Source organism: Choloepus didactylus, chromosome 13 (genome assembly GCF_015220235.1).
Source record: "Choloepus didactylus isolate mChoDid1 chromosome 13, mChoDid1.pri, whole genome shotgun sequence".
NCBI classification, from domain to species: Eukaryota; Metazoa; Chordata; class Mammalia; order Pilosa; family Megalonychidae; genus Choloepus; species Choloepus didactylus.
The window spans coordinates 86,200,269-86,222,125 of NC_051319.1; the positions used below are offsets into that span (position 1 = coordinate 86,200,269).

Sequence of the window (21,857 nt, forward strand, 5' to 3'; positions counted from 1 at the left end):
CCATCCCTAAACTAGACAAAGTGGAGTATGGTCCTTATGGCTTTCCCAATCCCATTGTCACCCCTCATAAGCTACATTTTTATACAATTGTCTTCGAGATTCATGGGTTCTGGGTTGTAGTTTGATAGTTTCAGGTATCCACCACCAGCTACCCCAATTCTTTAGAACCTAAAAAGGGTTGTCTAAAGTGTGCGTAAGAGTGCCCACCAGAGTGACCTCTCAGCTCCTTTTGGAATCTCTCTGCCACTGAAGCTTATTTCATTTCCTTTCACATCCCCCTTTTGGTCAAGAAGATGTTCTCCGTCCCACGATGCCAGGTCTACATTCCTCCCCGGGAGTCGTATTCCACGTTGCCAGGGAGATTCACTCCCCTGGGTGTCTGATCCCACGTAGGGGGGAGGGCAGTGATTTCACCTTTCAAGTTGGCTTAGCTAGAGAGACAGGGCCACATCTGAGCAACAAAGAGGCATTCGGGAGGAGGCTCTTAGGCACAACCATAGGGAGGCCTAGCCTCTCCTTTGCAGCAACCGTCTTCCCAAGGGTAAAACCTGTGGTAGAGGGCTCAACCCATCAAACCACCAGTCCCCTAAGTCATGCATTCTTAAACATATTGGTTCAATTTCTCTTTAAGTGGCTGAGTTAATAGAGGTGATCAGAGTTTTGTATTGAATCTTGAGAGATTTATAGCCATTTTGTCATCATTCAGCTCTGGCCAAAATGATTAGCTAAAGCAGAGGTGGAAAAAAACAAATGATATTGAGCATGAAAGGTAATCATTGGCTTGTTATATTAATACCTACCATTGTTTGGAAGTTAAAATGTCTTTTATTTTCTGTGTTTCAGAGTGGTTTAATGTAGTTCAAATGCCATTTTTGGTTTCAGACTTAACACATTTCACTGGAAACATTTAAGTGAGACTCTATAATTGTGTTTAAAAGAATCTCAACAATTGCTGGAATCTATAATTGTGTTTAAAAGAATCTCAACAATTGCTAGGATATACCTTCTAGCGCTGAGTTTATATTTCTCTTAAGATGATGTCTCTGATTAATGCTGTAGCTTAGATTTAAAAAAAAATGTGTTTCTGAGAAATGAATTTTTTTCCTGTTGAAAAATAGTCTGACTTTCTACTACTACAGTAATAGTATAAAAGAATATTTGATGATGGAAAACTCTACCATGTAGTAAGTTAAAAAGTTTATAATTTGTACTTTCCCTAAAGGTAGGAAGGATATCTGAAAGGTGAGATTATGGTAGTTTTTATTTTCTCCTTTATATTTTTCTGTATTTGCCACATTTTTTCCTTATGAACTTATATAATGTTTGTAGTAAAAAAGAAAAACTTTTACTTGAAAAAACCCCTATGTGCTGTTTTATTAAAAATGTTGCTATTATACTTATCTGGAATAAGTATACAGTATAAATTTTTTCAAAAATTAAATATTGGCTTTAGGAAAGTTTAGCTACCATTCTGCAGACTCTTCATCTTATGAACCATTTGTAATTTAATTAGAGGTATTTATGAAGTGTCTACTCATATACTTAAATACTGCGGAATTCAAAATAAAGTGTCACAGGCCTTCCTTGTTTAAAGGAGTTTACTGAGCACCTGTAGGCTGCTGCTTTGTTTGTTCTCTTTCCCCCCTTTTCCTTCCCTCCCTTTTTAAATAGCACCCAGCACAATCTTATGCATGTAGTAGGTACTCACTAAATATCTGTTGCATGACTCTACTCCATAAGAATGAATAATGGTATTAATATAATCAGTAATTAACCAATAATATAATCAGTATTCCACCATTTTGTGATGAAAGTTAGAGAAGAAAGAGATTACTTGGTCCCATAAAATTCTAAGAAGGCTTCTGAGAAGATGAAACTTGAACCTGGCCTTGAAGGATGGGTAAGGTATAGATAGGGAGACAGGTCTTGGGGGAAGGAATAAGAGGAGGGGGATGGGTTATCATATGATTTATTTTTTTCCCGTGGTGAACTTGTTTCATTTCCTAGAATGTTCCATCTTCTCTGGTTGGGAGGTGTTCTGGTTTGCTAATGCTGCCGTTATACAAAATACCAGAAATGTATTGGCTTTTATAAAGGGGGTTTATTTGGTTACAAAGTTACAGTCTTAGAGTCATAAAGTGTCCAAGGTAAGGCATCAACAACATGGTACCTTCACTAGAGAAAGGCCATTGGCATCCGGGAAACCTCTGTTAGCTGGGAAGGCACGTGACTGGCGTCCGCTTGCTCGCACGTTGCATTTCAAATGTCTTTCTCTAAAATGTCAATGTCAGCTTTCAATGGCCATCTTCAAATGTCTCTCTAAGCTGCAGCACTGAGTTCCTTCTGTTTGGCTCCAGTGATTTAATTAACACCCACCCTGAATGGGTGGGGTAACAACTCCATGGAAATTGTACCATCAAAGGTCTTGCCTACAGTTGATTGAGTCACATCTCTGTGGAAACATTCAATCAAAGGATTCCAACCTAATCAACACTAATACATTTGCCCCCACAAGACTGCATCAAAGAACATGGAGTTTTTGGGGGTCATAATACATCTAAAGCGGCACAATTTCTTCTACCTAGACTGTCCCCTCCTTTCCAGTCCCCCATCTTGGTTTAGATGGTCTCTCCTAAGCATAGAACAGGTTAGGAACTGCACCTGGAGATTGACCTTTTAGAACACATTTTTTATACCCTTTATTTTTATTTTTAATTTATATTAGAGATATGTATGTACATAGAGAATCAAACAGATCTATGAAGCTTATTACCAGAAACAGCAGTCTCCTGCCCACCTGCCCCTAAGCTCTTTTACCTCTCTGCCCTACACCCCTCCCTTTTTTTTTCCTGTTTTGGTATTATCCCCATAGCTAAATAACATTTATGATATGCTACTTTTTCATTTTCCTGTTTTCAGTATTTAAAAAAATTGACTTCCCAGTATGGGATGTAATGATTTTACTTTCTTTTACTACTCTCCTACATCGACTCATACTTCCTCTTCCCTCATTTTCCTAAAATAGTTCTATCCATAAGGTGGTTAGATCAATATACAGCATTTGGAATAATTGACAATGATAAAGGTTATTCACAGCTAAGAAAAGTAGTGTACTGTGATTACTTTCTTGCCTGAACTGTACTTTAGTCTTCCTAAAGTTAAAAATTACTATTATTTTTTGGTTCACTTTGTTTTCTGTGTACATATCATAAATTTACTGATGTCACTAATTCATCCCCAGACTTTTATTTGATAATCTTAATCGTGTTTTTTTATGTTTAACTTTTTTTTTATTAGAGAAATTGTAGGTTTATAGAAAAATCATGCATAAAATACAGAGTTCCCATATACCACCCTTTATTAACACCTTGCTTTAGTGTGGTACTTTTGTTACAATTGTAATTGTTTTTTGATATGTTCAAAACACATCAGGTATTTTATCAATTCCATCCTCTTTGAGAATCACTCCTAGCCTTATTCCAGAAGGTTCCTCTCAGAGCCTGCTCTTCAGTTGTCATTCTGGAGATTTCCTTTCCTAGTCTTTTTAACTGAGTCCCCTTTCCTTGAGTCACATCTTCCTCTTAGTTTCCTCTCTGGTTTTCATGGAGCAAAACCTCTGGTAACTTTCTCAGAAAGAGTGCTTGGGAGGTTAACCTATTTTTGTTATTGTTGAGACTTTGTATATTTAAAATTTGTTTTCTGCTGTCACGCTTGATTAGACTTCTGGGTTGGAAACATTTTCTGTTAGAATTTTGAAGGTATATGATCCATTACCTTTTATTTATTTATTTATTTTAAATTACATTTTTTTTTCCTTTTTTTAATTGTGAACTTTAACATATATACGTAACAGTGATAACTTTCAATGTACGATTTCACAAGTAATTAGAGAGTAAATCTCAAAGAAAGTCATGAGTCACAGTTCCACAACTTCAGCCATTTCCATTATTGTAAAATATACATACAGAAAGGTGTCATCTCTTGATGTACAGCTCAACAAACAGTCACATAGGTAATTTCAAAATGTTACGGTTACCGTTCCACAGATTCAGTTCTTTCCTTATTACGCAATACAAGGTATATACAGAAAGGTAACGGCCTTTAAGACACAATTCAACGAGCAGCTATAGAGCAAATCCCAAGGCATGCTATTGGCTACAGTTCCATTATGTCATTTACCTCCTTCCAGCCATTCCAACACCCCAGCATCCAAAAATATGTATATAATTATATAAAGTTTCAGCATTCATAGACCTTTATTCAATCTTATCTTGCTTGTTGCTATTCCTTCCTCTCACTTAATCTCTTTCTCCATCTTCAGGGGTGTCTAGGCAGTGAGCACCCTAATTTGTTCATATTAAAAGGGGTTGTCGACAGTATGGGGAAGGGGGCTGCATCTGATAGTTGATCTTAAAGAGACTGTTGCCTCTGGGTTTTAGAACTTGTCTGGTATAGGAACACTCTGGTAGATCTAAGTTTCTGAAAGGTAAAACTTAATGAGTGCATCTTTTATAGACTCTCAGGTAGGGACCTAGGTATTTGGGGACTACTTTTGGTAAGGGCATGGCATCTATTCCTTTTAGTTTCCAGTGTTGCTGTTAGGAAGCCTGAAGCCATTCTTATGTCTGATTCTTTACATGTGGCCTACTTTTTTTTTTCCCCTCTATTTTCCCTGGAAGCTTTTAGAGCTTCTCTTTTTTCCCCAGTGTTCTGAAGTTTCACTGTTATGGATCTGTTTTCATCTGTTGTGCCAGGCACTCAGAGGGCAGTTTCAGTCTGGAAACTCATGTCCTTCAGTTCTGGGAAATTTTTTTTTTTAAGTTTGTATTTGATTTTTTTTCTGCTTTGATTTTTCTTTCTCCCTTTGGATTTATTTGAATCTTTTTTGCCTCTTCTTGTATTTTCCATTTCTGTTTTTTTTCTCTACTTTTAAAAGATTTCTTTAATTTTTAACTTTTCAATGAAATTTTAATTTCTGTTGTCATTTTTAATTTTCAAAAGCTCCTCTCTAATTGTTCTGCTTTTTTTCTGCTTCTGTCTCCCAAGATGTTATTGCTGCTTCCTCTCCTGTTCCTTGTCTTTGTAATTTTTTGCCTTATCTAAAAACTACTGATGTTTACATTTAAGGGGTTTGGAAGGGATAAGAGGTAGATGTGTTTAGTCTTTACTAGAATATTGTCATTGTAATTATTTCTTTGATTACCTTTTGTGCTGGTTTGAGTGTATTGTGTCCCCCAAATGCCATTATCTTTGTGGTCTTGTGTGGGGCAGATGTTTTTGGTGCTGGTTAGATTTGCTTGGAATGTGCCCCACTCAGCTGTGGGTAATGATCATTTTGATGAGATGTTCCCATGGAGGCGTGGCCCCACCCATTCGGGGTGGGCCTTGATCAGTGGAGCTATATAAATGAGCTGACTCAGAGAGAGGAGACTGAGTGCAGCTGGGAGTGATGTTTTGAAGAGGAGCAAGCTTGCTAGAGAGGAACGTCCTGGGAGAAAGCCGTTTTGAGGCCGGAGCTTTGGAGCAGACGCTGGCTGCCTTCCCAGCTAGCAGAGGTTTTCCGGACACCATTGGCCATCCTCAGGTGAAGGTGCCCGGTTGCTGATGTGTTGCCTTGGACGCTTTTTGGCCTTAAGACTGTAACTGTGTAGCAAAATAAACCCCCATTTTATAAAAGCCTATCCATCTCTGGTGTTTTGCATTCTGCAGCATTAGCAAACTAGGACACCTTTTATTTGCTAAATTGCAGACTTAGTGAAGTAAACTCCTTAACCCCTACATCAGTCACAGCCTGACACGTTTATGGAGTGGTGCAGGAGTGGTGCAGAATCAAACATTCTGTGATGATGGGGTGGAGGGAATAGAATTAAATGGCTCTTTGCTCTCTCATTGTTCAAGCAGGAGAAGGGGACCTCAAGAGTAGTTTTGAATCCTGAGGAACTCTTTTGAATAGAATACCTTTTCTCACCCATAATCTTTGCCTGAGTGTACTCTAGGCAAGGACTAAGAAGCAAGCACAAGCCTTTTGCTGGTCTCACCCTGAGAGAGAGAGAGCACTTGGGACTAGCAGAGCCTAGCAGCCTTGGTCAGCCTGCATCCTTGGGTTCCAGGCATGGCTCTGCCACTCTGTCAGTATCTGTACGTTGGTTGTACTGTTTTTTGTTTTTTGTTTTTTAAATTTATTACTTTTAAATTTTATTGAGATTGTTCACATTCCATACAATTATCCAAAGATCCAAAGTGAATGATCAGTTGCCCACGGTACCATCCTACAGCTGTGCATCCATCACCACAATTAATTTTTTTTCCCAATTTTTAGAACATTTTCATTACTCCAGAAAAGAAAAAAAGACAAAAAAGAAAACTCAGTTCTTACCCTACCCCTAATTACCACCCCTCCATTACTGACTCATAGTACTGGTATACTATATTTGTTACTGTTGACGAAAGAATGTTAAAATACTGCTAACTGTAGTACATAGTTTGCAACAGATGTATTTCCCCCCATATACCCCTCTATTATTAACTTCTAGTTATAGTGTCATACATTTGTTCTAGTTTGTGAGAGAGATTTCTAATACTTGTACAGTTAATCACGGACATTGTCCACCACAAGCTTCCTTGTTTTATACATTCCCATCTTTTAACCTCCAACTTGCCTTCTGGTGACATACGTGACTCTGAGCTTCCCCTTTCCACCACATTCACACACCATTCAGCACTGTTAGTTATTCTCACAATAACGTGCTACCGTCACCTCTGTCCATTTCCAAACACTTAAGTTCAACCTGGTTAAACATTCTGCTCATAATAGGCAACCCCTCCCCATTCTTTAGCCCTCTTCTATAGCCTGGTAATTTATATCTCATGTCTATGAGTTTACATATTATAATTAGTTCATATCAGTGAGACCATACAATATTTGTCCTTATGTGTCTGACTTATTTCACTGAATATAGTGCCCTCAAGGCTTCTTCATCAACCCGTTTTCTTTTAAGACGGTTTTGTTCACCCACCATACATTCCGTCCTAAGTAAACAATCAATGGTTCCCTGTATAATCACGTATTTATGCACTTACCACCATCACCACTATCTATATAAGGACATCTCCATTTCTTCCACAAAGAAGGAGGAAGAGTCAAAGAAGGCAGAGAGACAAAAGAAAAAGAAAAAGAGATTAAAAAAAAAAATGTCAGAATTAATCTAAAGTAGAATAGAAGAGTCAGACAACATCACCAATGCCAAGAGTCCCATACCCTTCCCTTATGTCCCCCTCTTATTGGCATTTAGCTTTGGTATATTGCCTTTGTTACATTAAAGGACGCATAATACAATGTATCTGTTAACTATAGTCTCTAGTTTGCATTGATTGTATTTTTTCCCCAGTAACACCCCATTTTTAATACCTTGCAAGGTTGACATTCATTTGTTCTCCCTCATGTAAAAACATATTTGTACATTTTATCACAATTGTTGAGCACTTGAGGTTTCACTGAGTTATACAGTCCCAGTCTTCATCTTTCTAGAGGTTTGTTTTTTCAAAATTAGAAACTACTTATCTTTTTCACATACCTTAAGTCACTCTTTTAATGCATACAGCTCAATGCTTTTTAGTATATTCACAAGGTTGTTCAGCATCACCACTATTTAAGTCCAGATCTTTTTTGTTGCCCCTCAAAGAAACCCCCTACCCATTAGCAATCACTCCCCATTTTCCCCTTCCCACAGCCCATGACAACCACTAATCTATTTTCTCTCTCTATGGATTTGCCTATTCTGGAGATTTCACATCAGTGAAATCGTATAATATATGGTCTTTTTTATTGGCTTCTTTTGCTTAGCTTCCTGTTCTCAAGTTTCATCCATGTTGTAGCAAGTGTCAGTACTTCATTCCTTTTTATGGCTCAGTATTCCATTGTATGGATATACCACATTTTGTTTATCCATCCATCAGTTGCTAGACATTTTGGGTATTGTGAATAATTCTGTTATGAGCATTCATGTACAAGTTTTTGCCTGAATATGTGTTCTCAGTTCTTTTGATTATATACCTAGGAGTAGAACTGCTGCATCATATGGTACTTCTTTCTGTGTTTAACTCTCTCAGGAACTGCGAAATTGTTTTTCTACTCTAGCTGCACCATTTAATATTCCCACCAGCAATATGTGAGGGAGTTCTTCTTTCTCCGTATCATTGCCAAGACTTATTTTCCCTGTTTTTGATTGTGGTCAAAATAATGTGAAGTGGTTGTGAAGTGGATCTCATTGTGGTTTTGATTTGCATTTCCCTAATGATTAATGATGCTAATCATCTGTTCATATGCTGATTGGCCATTTGAAGATTTTCTTTAGAGAAATGTCAGTTAAGTCCTTGCCCATTTTTTTTAATGCAGCTTTTTATTGTGAACTTTAACATATATACATAACAGTGATAACTTTCAAAGTACGATTTAACAAGTAGTTAGAGAACAAATTACAAAGAATGTCATGGGTCACAGTTCTACGACTTCAGCTATTTCTATTATTGTAAAATATAACATACATACCAAAAGTTGTTAACTTTCGATGTACAACTCAACAAGCAGTTACTAGGTAATTTCAAAAATTGTTATGGGTTACTGTTCCACAGTTTCAGTTCTTTCCTTATTATGAGATATAAGGTATATACAGAAAGGTGAAGACTTTCAAAGCACAATTCAATGAATAGCTATAGAGAAAATTTCAAAGGATGTTATAGGTTATAGTTCCACCATGTCATTTACCTCCTTCCTGCTATTCCAATACCCCAGCATCTAAAAAAAATATATTTATATAAAGTTTCAGTATTCGCAGACATTTTTTAGATCTTATCTTGTTTGTGGCTACCCCTCCCTCTCAATCTCTTTCTCCATCTTCAGGGTGTCCAGGCAGTGATCACCCTAGCTTGTTCTTATTGAAAGGGGGTGTCAACAGTATGGGGAAGGGACTGCAGCTGATAGTTGATCTTAAAGAGGCTGTTGCTTCTGGGTTTTAGGGCTTGTCTGGCACAGGAACACTGGTGGATTTAAGTTTCTGAAAGATAAAACTTGGTGAGTGAATCTTTTATAGAATCTCAGGTAGGGACCTAGGTATTTGGGGACGACTTTTGGTAAGGCCTTGCCCATTTTTAACTAGAGCTATTTGTCTTTTTATTGTTGAAGCTATCTTACTTTTAAAGTAGATAAAATTTATCAGAATTATTTACCTTACTGTAAATGTCATTCCCTAATTAATGCAATTTAATAGAGGACTGTGTTTGAATGTAAAGAATTTGGTGATGTTAGAATAGCACAATTACATTATATAGTTATAATATACAATATACAGTTACATTAAATACAACTACATTTTACAGCCCTCACAAACTTTGTGAGTAAAATAGCATATTCAGTTGTTTACCTAAAGAAATATATTTGTTTGCTTTTTGGTAATTATATTGTCTCGGTAGGATTTAAAGAATGTCCAGAAGTAGTGGGTTGGTGGTAAAGAGAGGTTTAAATGTTGCATTTTAAGCAAAAAGTTTTTAGAAAATAAGTCTAAAAATAGAAGTAGTAAATACCATTTAAAGCTAGGGTTTTAGGCATTCATTCAGGATTTTATGAGATTTATTGTTAAAAACTTAAAAGAAGAAACTTAAAACTAAGAATTTCCTTGCCTGTTTAAATAGGACCCATCCAAGAAAAAATTTTTCAGTGGTACAAATGCTTGCAAATTTATGATTGTATCGGTAGTTCAGTGGTTGCGCATTATTTTTCACATGCTTTTTATGTTTTTATGAAGTATGTTGCTACCTCACCGCATTTACAAGGGTTTCTGGAGTATTTTTTGTTTGTCTTTCTCTTTGTTGTTTAGTAAAGTTTTTTGTTTTTAAAATACTTTTTCTTCTCCCACTCTTAGTAAATAGAATCCAAGAAAACCTTTTAGGTGCCTTTAGGTACTGCCATCCAGTACAGTTGCAAATGTTACCCCTCACTTAGCCCTAATTCTAGCCCTGGCTCTGCTATTGCTTAAAAACAGCCATTTCTGGGTTGGTGATCATCTTTAGAACCACTTAGGGGATAGGAGTAGTGATGAAGCCTTTCTCCTGGGGTGGGAACTCAGTAAGAATTTAAACTTATTGTCAAAAAAGTGTCTTTAAATTTGTTAAAATTCAAGTTTGTTTCTATTAGAACTAGAACTATGTATGATTTCTGTATTGGGGATTTTTCAACCTGTTGTTTAATTAAGATGTCATATCTTTCTAATAGCAGTAGTCTCTAAATATAGAGGAAGGAGGTAAGAAGAAACAAACAAAGGATGTTTATTTAGATTTGCTGTATTTTATAGGCCAAATCTAGAAAATAAAACACTAGTAGTACCAATTTGTAAGTAAATATTTAAAAAAAAAATTGAGGGTGTTCAAGTGCAAGAGGCATCCTGGCAGGTTGTGGTGTATTTAAAGAGGGAACATAGAAAAGTTTTGGGGTTCTTCTGGGGAGCCATGACAGTCTGCTCGGAGTATGGAGGTGAGCGTGGGTAATCAGGAAGGTGAGAGTGAGAGCACAGTCTGAGGTCTGGCAAAAGAGAAAGGCCATCTGAATTTTCAGATGAATGGATTATTCCTAGCTCAGTGATGGAGACATAGGTAGTTCTGTATGACTAAACTCATACAACTTTAGATGGCACATGTAGGTAATTATATAATTCTATCTGGAAAAAATGCCATTTAAATCTTAAATGCAGATAAGTAGAACTGATCTGATATTTTAAAAATAATACATGACAGAAAATAATACAGTCACCAAAAGCTGCTTATTATCTATCATAGTCACACAATCAAACCCAGGTGCACGTGCACGCGCGCGCGCACACACACACACACCCCGATAGCACAGTGCGCTGAGAGAGCAGAAGGTCCCACCACTTTTCAGACTTGCCTCTCAGAATAGCCCTTAAGACCAGGATGTGACCTGTAAGTTGGCTCCCACTGACTCATTTGGTAGAAGAGGCTGAGTGGCTCTCCATCTCCAACCCCGGCCCCCTAAAGTGACAGTGGCGCTTATTTTCTGAAACAGCCCTTGGTAAGGAGTGCACCACCAAGATTCCCAGGGACAGTAAAGAGGAACCTTGAAAATACATTTTTGGAACCAAGTAACCAATTTATAGCCTTAGAGATGAGTCCATTCTAGTTCTAGTGCACATGTTCCAGCCTTGTTAGGGAGTGCCTGACTTGTTTGGCTGGCAGGGTCAAACTAATGATCACAGATGTTCCCAAAGCATGTAAGGATGTATGTTTAGGGATTCCATTGCTTAACAAATTATTATTCACATGGATGGTGGCCACAACTAAATACCTCTTTATGAAGGTGATTGCATGAAGGTGATTGCCTCCTCTCCAGCGTTACAGATACAAGCCAGAGTCTGAGGCCTGTGGGCAGTGTGTGAGGTCCTGGGATCATCCTGGTATGGGAAGTCTCCACAGTCAGAATGGATGCTTTTTGTTTTTTTGTTCTCAGTTAGAAATGTTATTAGTACATGATTCTAAAATGGTGAATTTAATGCAGCAAAAAACCTCACCTGTAAATATGTCACTTTCTTCCCCACTCCACCAAAAATGGGGTTAATGAGAAAGCTGGAATTTCTCTCTTCTATCTATTACTGTGGTATGGGCTGATTGAATTTCACATTTACAGGTTGCTAGGAGACAGGCACCATTATCTTGTAGTTACTAGCATATAAAACCTCTTTATTCTGTGTACTTTTGTATTTCTTAGAATTATAATGCTTCCTTTCTGAAATAATGGTCCATTACTGGTTACATTTCTTTAAGGTAACAGTCTTGAAAATTTGATGCTTACCTCTGTTCTTGCTGCTGATGACTCTTGTTTCTTTCAGCTTTCCAGAGCACAAGAGTGGTTAGATGCAAGAAGGCTTAGAGCGCTCAGTCTGGAGTTTGAGATAATGTTAAAACCTGTAATCCAGGTGAACTGTGGCCTCAGGAGCTCCTTTTAAATAATTCACTGATTTGGTATCCCAGAAAATTTGGGCTTTCCTTTAGCTGTTTTGCCGATACACCTTTGCGTAAAAGAAAAATCCATCTTAGATTACAATACAATTATTTTTGGAGTCCCTTAAGTTTCACATTAGATTATTAGGGTTCTTAAAAAAATGTGCCCAGGTGGTAGATGTTGATGAGAATTTTGTACAAGAATTCATGAATTTGAAATTGAAAGCTTTGCAGTATTAATCAGAAAAGTTTTGTTGGCATCTGATTTTGAATAGCATAGGGATTGAAGATTGAGATGGTTGGTTAAAAGTTAATGGATTTGGGGGCTCTACTTTATGTTATGACACTTGAGGCTCTCTATGTGTTTTTTCTGTCTTAATTCAAGGCAGAGTTCTTTGTAGTGAGTGGTATGGTTTTAGAGGCAGTGTATATTTTCCATGTGGTGCAGGTGGTTTTCTATATCCTGATGCTACTGAAGCTAGGACCAGATCCCAGTTACATTCAGAAATATTGTGTCATTTCTTTGCAGACTGACTCCCATTCTCAACCTCCTCATCCTATAAATGGATGTAGACTACTTTCACACTGGAAAAATTAGTCAAATGTCTGTGTTCTGTGAAGGTGACTTGGATTGACTATTCAGACTACAGGACTTTTAGTGTGAGTTATTTTAAAAAGCTGAATATTTGGTCATTGAAAAAGTTTCTGGGATAGGGAAGAAGGAAATGTTTTTACAGAGGTAGTTTTTTGTAGAATTAGGTAAAATTTTTATGTTTTTAAAAATGTTTTAGTTATTTAAGATTTCGTTTCTGTGCCTACACAATGTTTTGCTAAACCTTGATTTACCTGTGATTTATCTTTGTCTTAGCAGATTATTTTTCTAACTCAAAAAATTATATGTGATAAAAAATCATTACAAAAAGTTAGAACATACATATAAACCATAGAAAGGAAAAATTCCCCTGTAATCCCATCACCTAATCAGTGTTGAGCTTTAGATGTCTATCATTCTAGACCTTTCTATTATATATGTGTCTTTTTCAAAACAAAAATAGAGTCCTGTGATGTGTACTCTTTGATAACTAGCTTTTTTCATGTAACACTAAACCATGAGTGATCTATCTGGTTATGGCATTAAATGTTCTTTATTTTTTTAAATGACTTCTTAGTAATCCTTTGTGAAATGCACTATCGTTTATTTAAATAAGTCCCCTATGACTGGAATTTAGGTTGCTTCAAATTTTTGCTGCAATAGCATTTATAGCTACGTTTTTTTTTTTTTTTTTGCCTCTGTCTCATTTCCTTAGGATGAATTCCTTGATCAGAATACTTTGTTAAAGGATTCACACATTTTTAAGGCTTTTGGAAAAACGTAACACCAGATAGCTTTCCGGAAAGGCTATACCAATTTTCAGGTTCTGATTGTCTAGTTGGCTTTATACTTGCATTAAAATATGAAATTTTTATTTAGTTGCAGAATGAGGAAGAGCCAGGAGAACCTGAACAGGTTGGCAGTGACGCTCCTCCACCCTACAGCAGCATCTCTCCCGAGAGCAGCATCTCCGCTGAGAGTGCAGGTAAGTAAATGCACTTATCCATAGGCTTTTCTAGCAAGTGTTTACTGGTGTCTGCCTTTGCTTCACTTATCCTTAAGACACTTTGGCCTTCTTTTTTGTTTGTTTGTAGCCCCAGGTGAAAAAACTCGTGATACTGTTCTAAGAAACAGATAAAATTCCATTTCAAAGTGGCTTTTTATGGAGCTGAATTTTATTTCAGTGGACTCTTTTTTTAAATACAGTTTTATTGAGATATATTCACATACCCTACAGTCATCCATAGTGTGCAATCAGCTGTTCACAGTACCATTATATAGTTGTGCATTTATCACCAGAATGAACTTTTGAACATTTTTTTTACTCCAATAAATGAATGAATGAATGAATGAATGAATGAATATAAAAAAGAACACCCAAAACATTCCATCCCCCCAGTCCCACTGTATCCCACCCTATTTTTCATTTAGTTTTTGTCCACATTTTTCTACTCATCTGTCCATACACTGGACATAGGGAATGTAAGCCATGGGGTTTTCATAATCACACGGTCACATTCTGTATGTTACAGTTATGCAATTGTCTTCAGGAATCAAGGTCACTAAGTTGCAGTTCAACAGCTTCAGGTATTTCCCTCCAGCCATTTCAACACACTAAAAACTAAAAAAGAGATAATCTATATAGCGCATAAGAAGACCCTCCAGAGTGACCTCTCGACTACATTTGAAATCTCTCAGCCACTGGAACTTTATTTTGTTTCATCTCTCTTCCCCCTTTTGATTAATAAGATCCTCTCAATCCCACAGTGTTGGGTCCAGGCTCATCCCCAGGAGTCATTTCCCGTGTTGCCAGGGGGATTTTCACCCCTGGGTGTCATGTCCCACATAGAGGGGAGGGCAGTGAGTTCACCTGCTGAGTGGACTTAGAGGTGGGGGGGGCACATCTGAACAACAAAGAGGCTTTCTGGGGGCAGGGTGAGTGGTGGGTGGTGGGGCTCCTAGGCACAATTATAAGTGGGCTTAGCCTCTCCTTTGCAGCAACTAGCCTCACAAGGGAAAGCCCCCAGATTGAGGGCTCGGCCCACTAAATTGGCAGTCCTCAATGTTTGTGGGAAAATCAGTCATAACCCAAGTTGGGAAGTCCAACATTTCCACATTTCTCCCCAGTTCCTCGGGGGGCCCTGCAAATACGCTTTTTCTCTCTGCCCATATCACCCTGGGATGTATTGGGATTTCACCCCAGCCTGTACAGACTCACCAAATCCCACTTCCCATTCACTGTTCCCTGCACCTGTGGTGTTCAAACAAACTGATTGTACAGGTTAAATAATCTAGTGTGCTACAGAAAATATAGGTCCTGTACCAAATAAACATTTCCCTTGGCCTCGCACAAAAGTTGTAGTTTTGAACAGTATTGTCCTTTACCCTTGGGCCTGATTTGCCTTAGTCCTAACCAGATCTGCTTCATTCGTATCTCTAATTGAAGTCTGAACTCTTTTTTAGCTCTTTCAACAGTTGCCATATGTGGTAATACTGACATTCATAGCTGCCAAGCTCTAGCTCCGAGTCTCAGGTGTCACACAGATACCCACAGTTCCAGAGACTGACCAGGTTATACACAAGGAGCTCAGCATCACAGTATTTAGAGATAACCATTACAACTCAGGAATAGATATGACTGCTCTAAGAACTTACAATCTTAGGGACCATTACAGTATGTGTTCCCCTGATAGCTGTGCTCTAAGATTCAGTTCTCAGAGTTTACACATTATAGTTAGTCCATATTAGTGAGGCATTATAATGTTTGTCCTCTTGTTTCTCGTGTACTTTACTCAAAATGCTGTACTCAAGATCCATTCACCTAGTTACATGTCTCACAGCTTAATTCTTTCTTGTAGCCGCTCAATATTTTGTTGTATGAAGCATCCATATTAATGGATACTTCTTTTTAAAAACTTTTGAAATAAGGAAATTAAAGTGTCCATGATTTTCCTTAATTTAAGGTAGTAGAGAGGGTACCAGTTTTATTCATGTGTTCAGAATTACTATAGCAAAAAAATGGGTGAATTCAAGTTGTAGACTTATTTGAAATGTCATCTTAGTATGATTTGATTTAAACTATTTTTTTGTTTTCAATTGTTTTATTTAATTTTCGCTAATAATTTTTTTTGTTAGGGAAGTTGTAGGTTTACAGAAATATGCATTAAATACAGAGCTCTCATATAACATCCTATAATTAATACCTTACATTAATGAAATTTTATAGGGAATAATATATATGGAATATTTTAGAATGTATACATATACATGTGCGTATGTATGTATGTGTATATGCTATAGTTATTATGACATGGGAAAAATAAAGTTCCTAGAATTGGATTGTGTGGCAGCTTTAATTTCAGTAATACCATTTCCTGTATTTTCTTCTAAAAGCTTTGTTGCTTTACCTTTCCCATTTAGATCTATAATCCATTTGGAATTGATTTTTCTGTATGGTTTGAGGTGTAGGGGTCAAGATTAATTTGTTTTTCCATATAGAGATCCACTTGGCCCACTGCATTGCATTCCACTGCATTGCATTGTCACCTTTGTCACTGTTGACTATGGATGTGTGCGCCTGTTTCTTTGCACCAGTGCTCTACTGTCTTAATTCTGGATATTTGTAATATTGATATCTAGGTAGTATAGGTTCTTAAGCAAGATGCCTTGGCTCTGCATTTCCATATAAATTTTAGAATCAGTTTATCAATTTTCACAAAACAAACAAAACACCCTGCTGAAATTTTGGTTGATATTGCACTGAATGTGTGAATCAGTTTGCAGATAATTAGTGTCTTTATAGTATTGACTCTTCTAATCTATAAACATGATATACCCTCCATTTATTGAAGTCTTCTTAAATTTCTTTAGTATTTTATGATATACTCTCCATTTATTGAAGTCTTCTTAAATTTCTTTAGCATTTTGCAGTTTTCAACATAGAAGTCTTGATATCTTTTATAAGATTTATTCTTAGGTATTTGATAAATTTTGCTGCTATTTTAAATGGTCTAAGTTCATTTTCTGTTTGTTTGTTGCTGGTATATGGAAATACAGTTGATGATTTATATTAGCTCTGTATCCGGAGACTATGCTAAATGCATATATTCTATTAGCTTGTCTGTAGATTCTCTTGGATTTTCTTGATGTCATCTGTGATGAATGACAGTTTTATTTTTTCCTTTCTAATCTTAATGCCTCTTCTTTCTTTTTCTTTCTATATTTCATCAACTAGAGTCAACAACTAGAGATAATTTTGATAAGAAGTAGTGATAGTTAACATCTTTATCTCATTCTCTAATCTCAGGGGAGAAAGCTTTTAGTAACTTACCATTAACTATATTGTATACTGTAGATTTTTCAGAAGGATTCATTATTAGATTAAGGAAGTTTTTTTTATTCCTAATTTGCTAAGTTTTTATTGTTAGTGGGTGTTGAATTTTATCAGATGCCTTTCTTCCTGTGTCAAGACGATAGAATTTTATCCTTTTCTCTTTTATGATGCAAATTATAGTGATTGATAATTTCTATAATATATTACAGTAAAAATTTTGGAAGTTGACCATAATTAATCAAAGAGAAGAAAAAAAGAAAAACGTTAATCTTGATGAACTAAAAGAATGGTTTCCTCAAAATTCCTGTTTTGTTTTTCAAAAATTTTATAGAAAATTAAAATATTTTTCGATAAATCTTTTCTAACAATAAATATTGAATCCTTTATAAAAGATATCAGTGAAAATGAAGATGCAATGTGAAAGAGGAAATGAAAGATTTGATATAGATGAATAGTGATTCTGTAACTGAATCAGTTACCATAGGCTTGTCAGAGAAAATAATACATGGTAAAATAATGTGGAGGAACCAGAGTATCAAAAGAATCCATGAGAAAGGAATTTTAACCTTAGTTTTTTTTTTTTTTTTTTGAAGTCAGTTTTCCTTTCTATGAATGAAGTAACTATGCTACACATTTACATACACATGCAGGCTGTTTAGCTTCTTAAACGGCTTCCTTATAATAGTATTGAGAACACAATACATAACACTTGAAAAAAGTGTTTCAAAAGTAATTGGAAGGGAAGGATGCAAAGTGAGTCTGGAATTTAAATTATTGAGAAGTGGATAAATTTAAAAACCATTCCCAGTTTCTTAAATTCATCTATAAACATCTTTTGATTCAGTTATTCTATATGTACTCTTAGGGAATGGCTGGTTTGTGTTTGCCAGAGTTAATGGAAATCCTTTAATTCCTCAGTTCAGCTAATCATCAGATAATGGTGACTTCATTTTTATTCTGCAGCATATTTTGACTATAAAGATGAGTCTGGGTTTCCAAAGCCTCCGTCTTACAATGTGGCTACAACACTGCCCAGTTATGATGAAGCTGAGAGAACCAAAGCTGAAGCTACTATCCCTTTGGTTCCAGGAAGAGTAAGTACAACTTACCATGTTAGTTGATGACTGATTTATGGGAATTAAGTTATTTCATTCTCCAATTTTGATTTATTACCTGTGATTGCATTGATTAGTAAAAGTACAGCTAATTTTAAAAAGCAAGTGCATTTTCTTTTGGGATTGTAACTCTTGTGTCTTCCTGAAAATTACGAGGTTGAAGAGATTCAAATGACCAGAACATCACAGGAAAGCCAGCTCTTTTTCTCTGTAACTCTACTACTACCACCATTTTTACAAGCCTCCTTGGATGACTGAAATGTCTTTGAGTAGGAACTGATTTGGGCAATATACTGCCTTTACCTTGATTTTGCACACTTAATATTTTAATGTTAGGTAGGCAGTTACTAGAGAGATCTGTATAGAGAAGAATAAATAATTGCAACTTCATAGAATTACAAATCATTTAGATGAACCCCTTGTTAGCAGCAGTCCAGATCACACCGTTTGTGGGGGCATAGTAAATTCAGGTCTAGCCTGATGTCGATTCATAGGGATGTGGCTGGGATGTGATAAGCCAGCTGGTGGTTTTGGACACTCTTGGTTCTTGAGATCAGAGCTACCTGTGATGCAGATGTAGTTTCGTAAGTATTCATCCAGATTTGAAGTTGATGCAGGTAGGGCCTTAGGCCAGAAATTGGGAGAATGGGGGCAGGATCCAGTCCTCAGGAATGTAGAGAGGTAAGAGCTCTAGATTCTAGTCCCAGCAAGAAAATAGAGCAAAGGTTAGAACTAGACCAGAGCCCAGTGCTATGGTGTAGGCTTGTGCCAGTTTGAATGTATTATGTCCCCCCAAACACCATTATCTTTGATGTAATCTTGTGTGGGCAGACATTATCAATGTCGACTAGATTGGAATTCTTTGAGTGCTTCCATGGAGATGTGTCCCACCCAACTGTAGGTGATAACTCTGATGAGATAATTTCCATGGAGGCATGGCCCCACCCATTCAGGGTGGGCCTTGATCAGTGGAGCCATATAAATGAGCTGACAGGCAGAGGGAACTCAAGTGCAGCTGTGAGTGACATTTTGAAGAGGAGCTACAGCCAAGAGGGACACTTTGAAGAAAGCACAGGAGCTGCAGATGAGAGATAGTTTGAAGACAGTCATTGAAAGCAGACTCTTGCTAAAGAGAAGCTGAGAGAGGACAAATATCCCAAGTGCAACTAAGAGTGACATTTTTGAGGAACTGCAGCCTAGAGAGGGACGTCCTGGGAGAAAGCCATTTTGAAACCAGAACTTTGGAGCAGACACCAGCCACGTGCCTTCTCAGCTAACAGAGGTTTTCCAGACACCATTGGCCATCTTCCAGTGAAGGTACCCAACTGCTAATGTGTTACCTTGGACACTTTATGGCCTTAAGACTGTAACTGTGTAACCAAATAAACCCCCTTTTATAAAAGCCAATCCATCTCTGGTGTTTTGCATTCTGGAAGCGTTAGCAATCTAGAACAAGGCTCCAGAGGGTTCCCAGATTACGGGTTAGTGGACTGTTTGTAGTGCACACCTGCTACTTGGGGTGGTGCTTCTATAACCACTACCTAGCAGACATATGGTTTATGAGCCATTCTAGACTGATCGTCTAGGGTGCTGTGCATTAAGTTCTTGTAGGTGCCAGTGAGGGATTAGAACTCTGATGAAGCTTATTGTCTAAGAGCAAAACAACCATAATATAACTACCTTGTTGAAAAGCAGACACAATATGCTTTGTAATGTGTTCGAGTCCTTTTATATATTGTTTCCAATCCTTATAATAACCTCCAAAAGTAGATTACCATTTTTCAGATGAAGACATTGAGGTTTAAAGAGATTAAATTATTTGCCAAAGTTATGTAGCTAAAAAGTAGCAGAAATGAGAGTCAAATGCAGCTCTTCAAGACTCTAAAGTTTCACCGTGCCCTGTGAACCTACTGGAATAAATGGTTAACGTTGTATGGGAAAAGACCACTATGGAGATTGTCTCTGATTAATAGCAGAACTCTTCAGAATGTTTTCACTTGACAAGTACATATTGGGGAGCCTCTTAAAGGGGTCGGTTATTCAACAAACATGTATAGAGCACCTTTTTATAAAAGTTGCTGTATATTTTGCAGTGGAAAGGTAGAAAGCTTTTTATAAGGCAGTCTTCCTGCCATGCAGGAGCTTAAAATCTAGCTTAGGGGTAAGAGACTCACAAATACCCATATCTGAGCATTGAAAGAGAAGTGGGCCTCCAGAACTGTGACTTGGAAAAGATGGAATTTGCAGTGGGCTCTTGAGGTTTGGTGGATAAAAGACCAACACTGAGGGAAAAGTCCAGAAAGCAGGTGTGAGTTCAGCCAGGTGCAAGGCAGTTTCTTTGGATGTAGTAATTGATTTTGCTTGAGAAAAGAGTTTGTGGAGGGAGCTAGAGAAAGATGTGACCAGAACTGGAGGTTGTAAAAGCCTTGGAATGCTAGGCTGAGGCATTTGGATTTAGAATGTAGTCCAGGCAGAGTTCTTCAAAGTTTTGAGCAGGGGATGATAAGGCTAGTGTGGTATTCTACAAACATTAACCTGGCACCAATTTGTAGGAGGAATTATGGTGGTAGAGATCCCAAGGACAGGAAGAACAGTTACAAGGCATTTGCAGTATATATATTTTATATCATATTTATTTATTGTAGAATATAAGATATACATAGAAGTGATAACTTTCTAAGTGCAATTTAACAAGTAGAGAGCAAATTGCAAAGAATATTATGGTTTACAGTTCCACAGTTTCAATTATTTCCTTATTGTGAATTATAACATATATACAAAAAGATAATATATTTGAAAGTATGATTTAGCAAGTAGCTATATAGAAAATTTCCCAAGTTGTCATGAGTTAAAGACCATAATTTCAGTTATTTCTTTATTGTTAAGTATAACATACATATAAAAAGGTGATAGCTTTCAAATTACAATTTAACAAGTAGCTATAGAACAAATTTCAAAGGATGTTATGGGTTACAGTTCCACTATTTCAATTCTTTCCTTCTAGCTATTCTAATACCCTAGCTACCAAGAAAAAGAAAATTATATAGAGATTCAGCATTCATAATCCTTTGTTAAATTCCATCCTGTCTCTTGCTATGCCTTGCAGTATTACTAAAAGTTACTTCAATGGGTTTTGGAAGTATGTCTTTGAGAAGTTGATGCAAAAGACAGAATTAGTTTCCAGGTTGGCAAAGCCTCATTTATCCTGTTTACATGAAGCGAGAATACTAGATATCTGATATTTAAAAAAATTAATTACAAAAGCAAATATATTTTTGTAAAGATTTCAAACAGTAGAGGAAGTGTGGTACGTTAGAAATGGAAGATGGCCTCTGATACTTCCCTTTCTCTAGTTCCCATTCCCCAGGGGAACCAGTGTTAACAGTTTGGTATGGATTTTTCCAGTCCCTTTTCTGAATAGGGCAAGTTTTGATTGTCCCTAAAATAATAGTTTCCATTTGAGGATCACTATAAGACTGTGTACAATCTGTCACTTTTATTTTTGAATGTATATCTGTCAAGATCTCAGCACTTACCTACAGGAATTTAAAAGGTAGCTTCCAGAGAGAACCTAAGATGGTGGCTAGGTGAGACAGGGCAAAAAAACACCTCCATGAAAAATACTAGATAAAAGCCAGAAAGTGACCCAGAACACCAGTTCCAGCGATGCACCAGCCAGACAAGGTCTGCTAAATCCACAGGGACTGTGCATTTGGTGAAACTGGGAGTCTGCATTCTGAAATGACAGGCTGGGAACGCCCCTGCACGGCCCAGCAGCCCAGGGCTTCCCTGGAGGGCCGGCGCGTACTTG

General features: G+C 37.1%; 1 protein-coding gene across 1 annotated transcript in view; it reads left to right on the forward strand.

The window, feature by feature from the left end:
* NDFIP1 (Nedd4 family interacting protein 1) overlaps positions 1-21,857 on the forward strand; it is a 62,981-nt gene that overhangs the window by 17,394 nt on the left and 23,730 nt on the right. The window contains exons 2-3 of the mRNA XM_037801307.1: positions 13,478-13,583; positions 17,895-18,025. Of these exons, the coding sequence (XP_037657235.1) occupies positions 13,478-13,583; positions 17,895-18,025 (237 nt within the window). The remainder of the gene's footprint in view (positions 1-13,477; positions 13,584-17,894; positions 18,026-21,857) is intronic.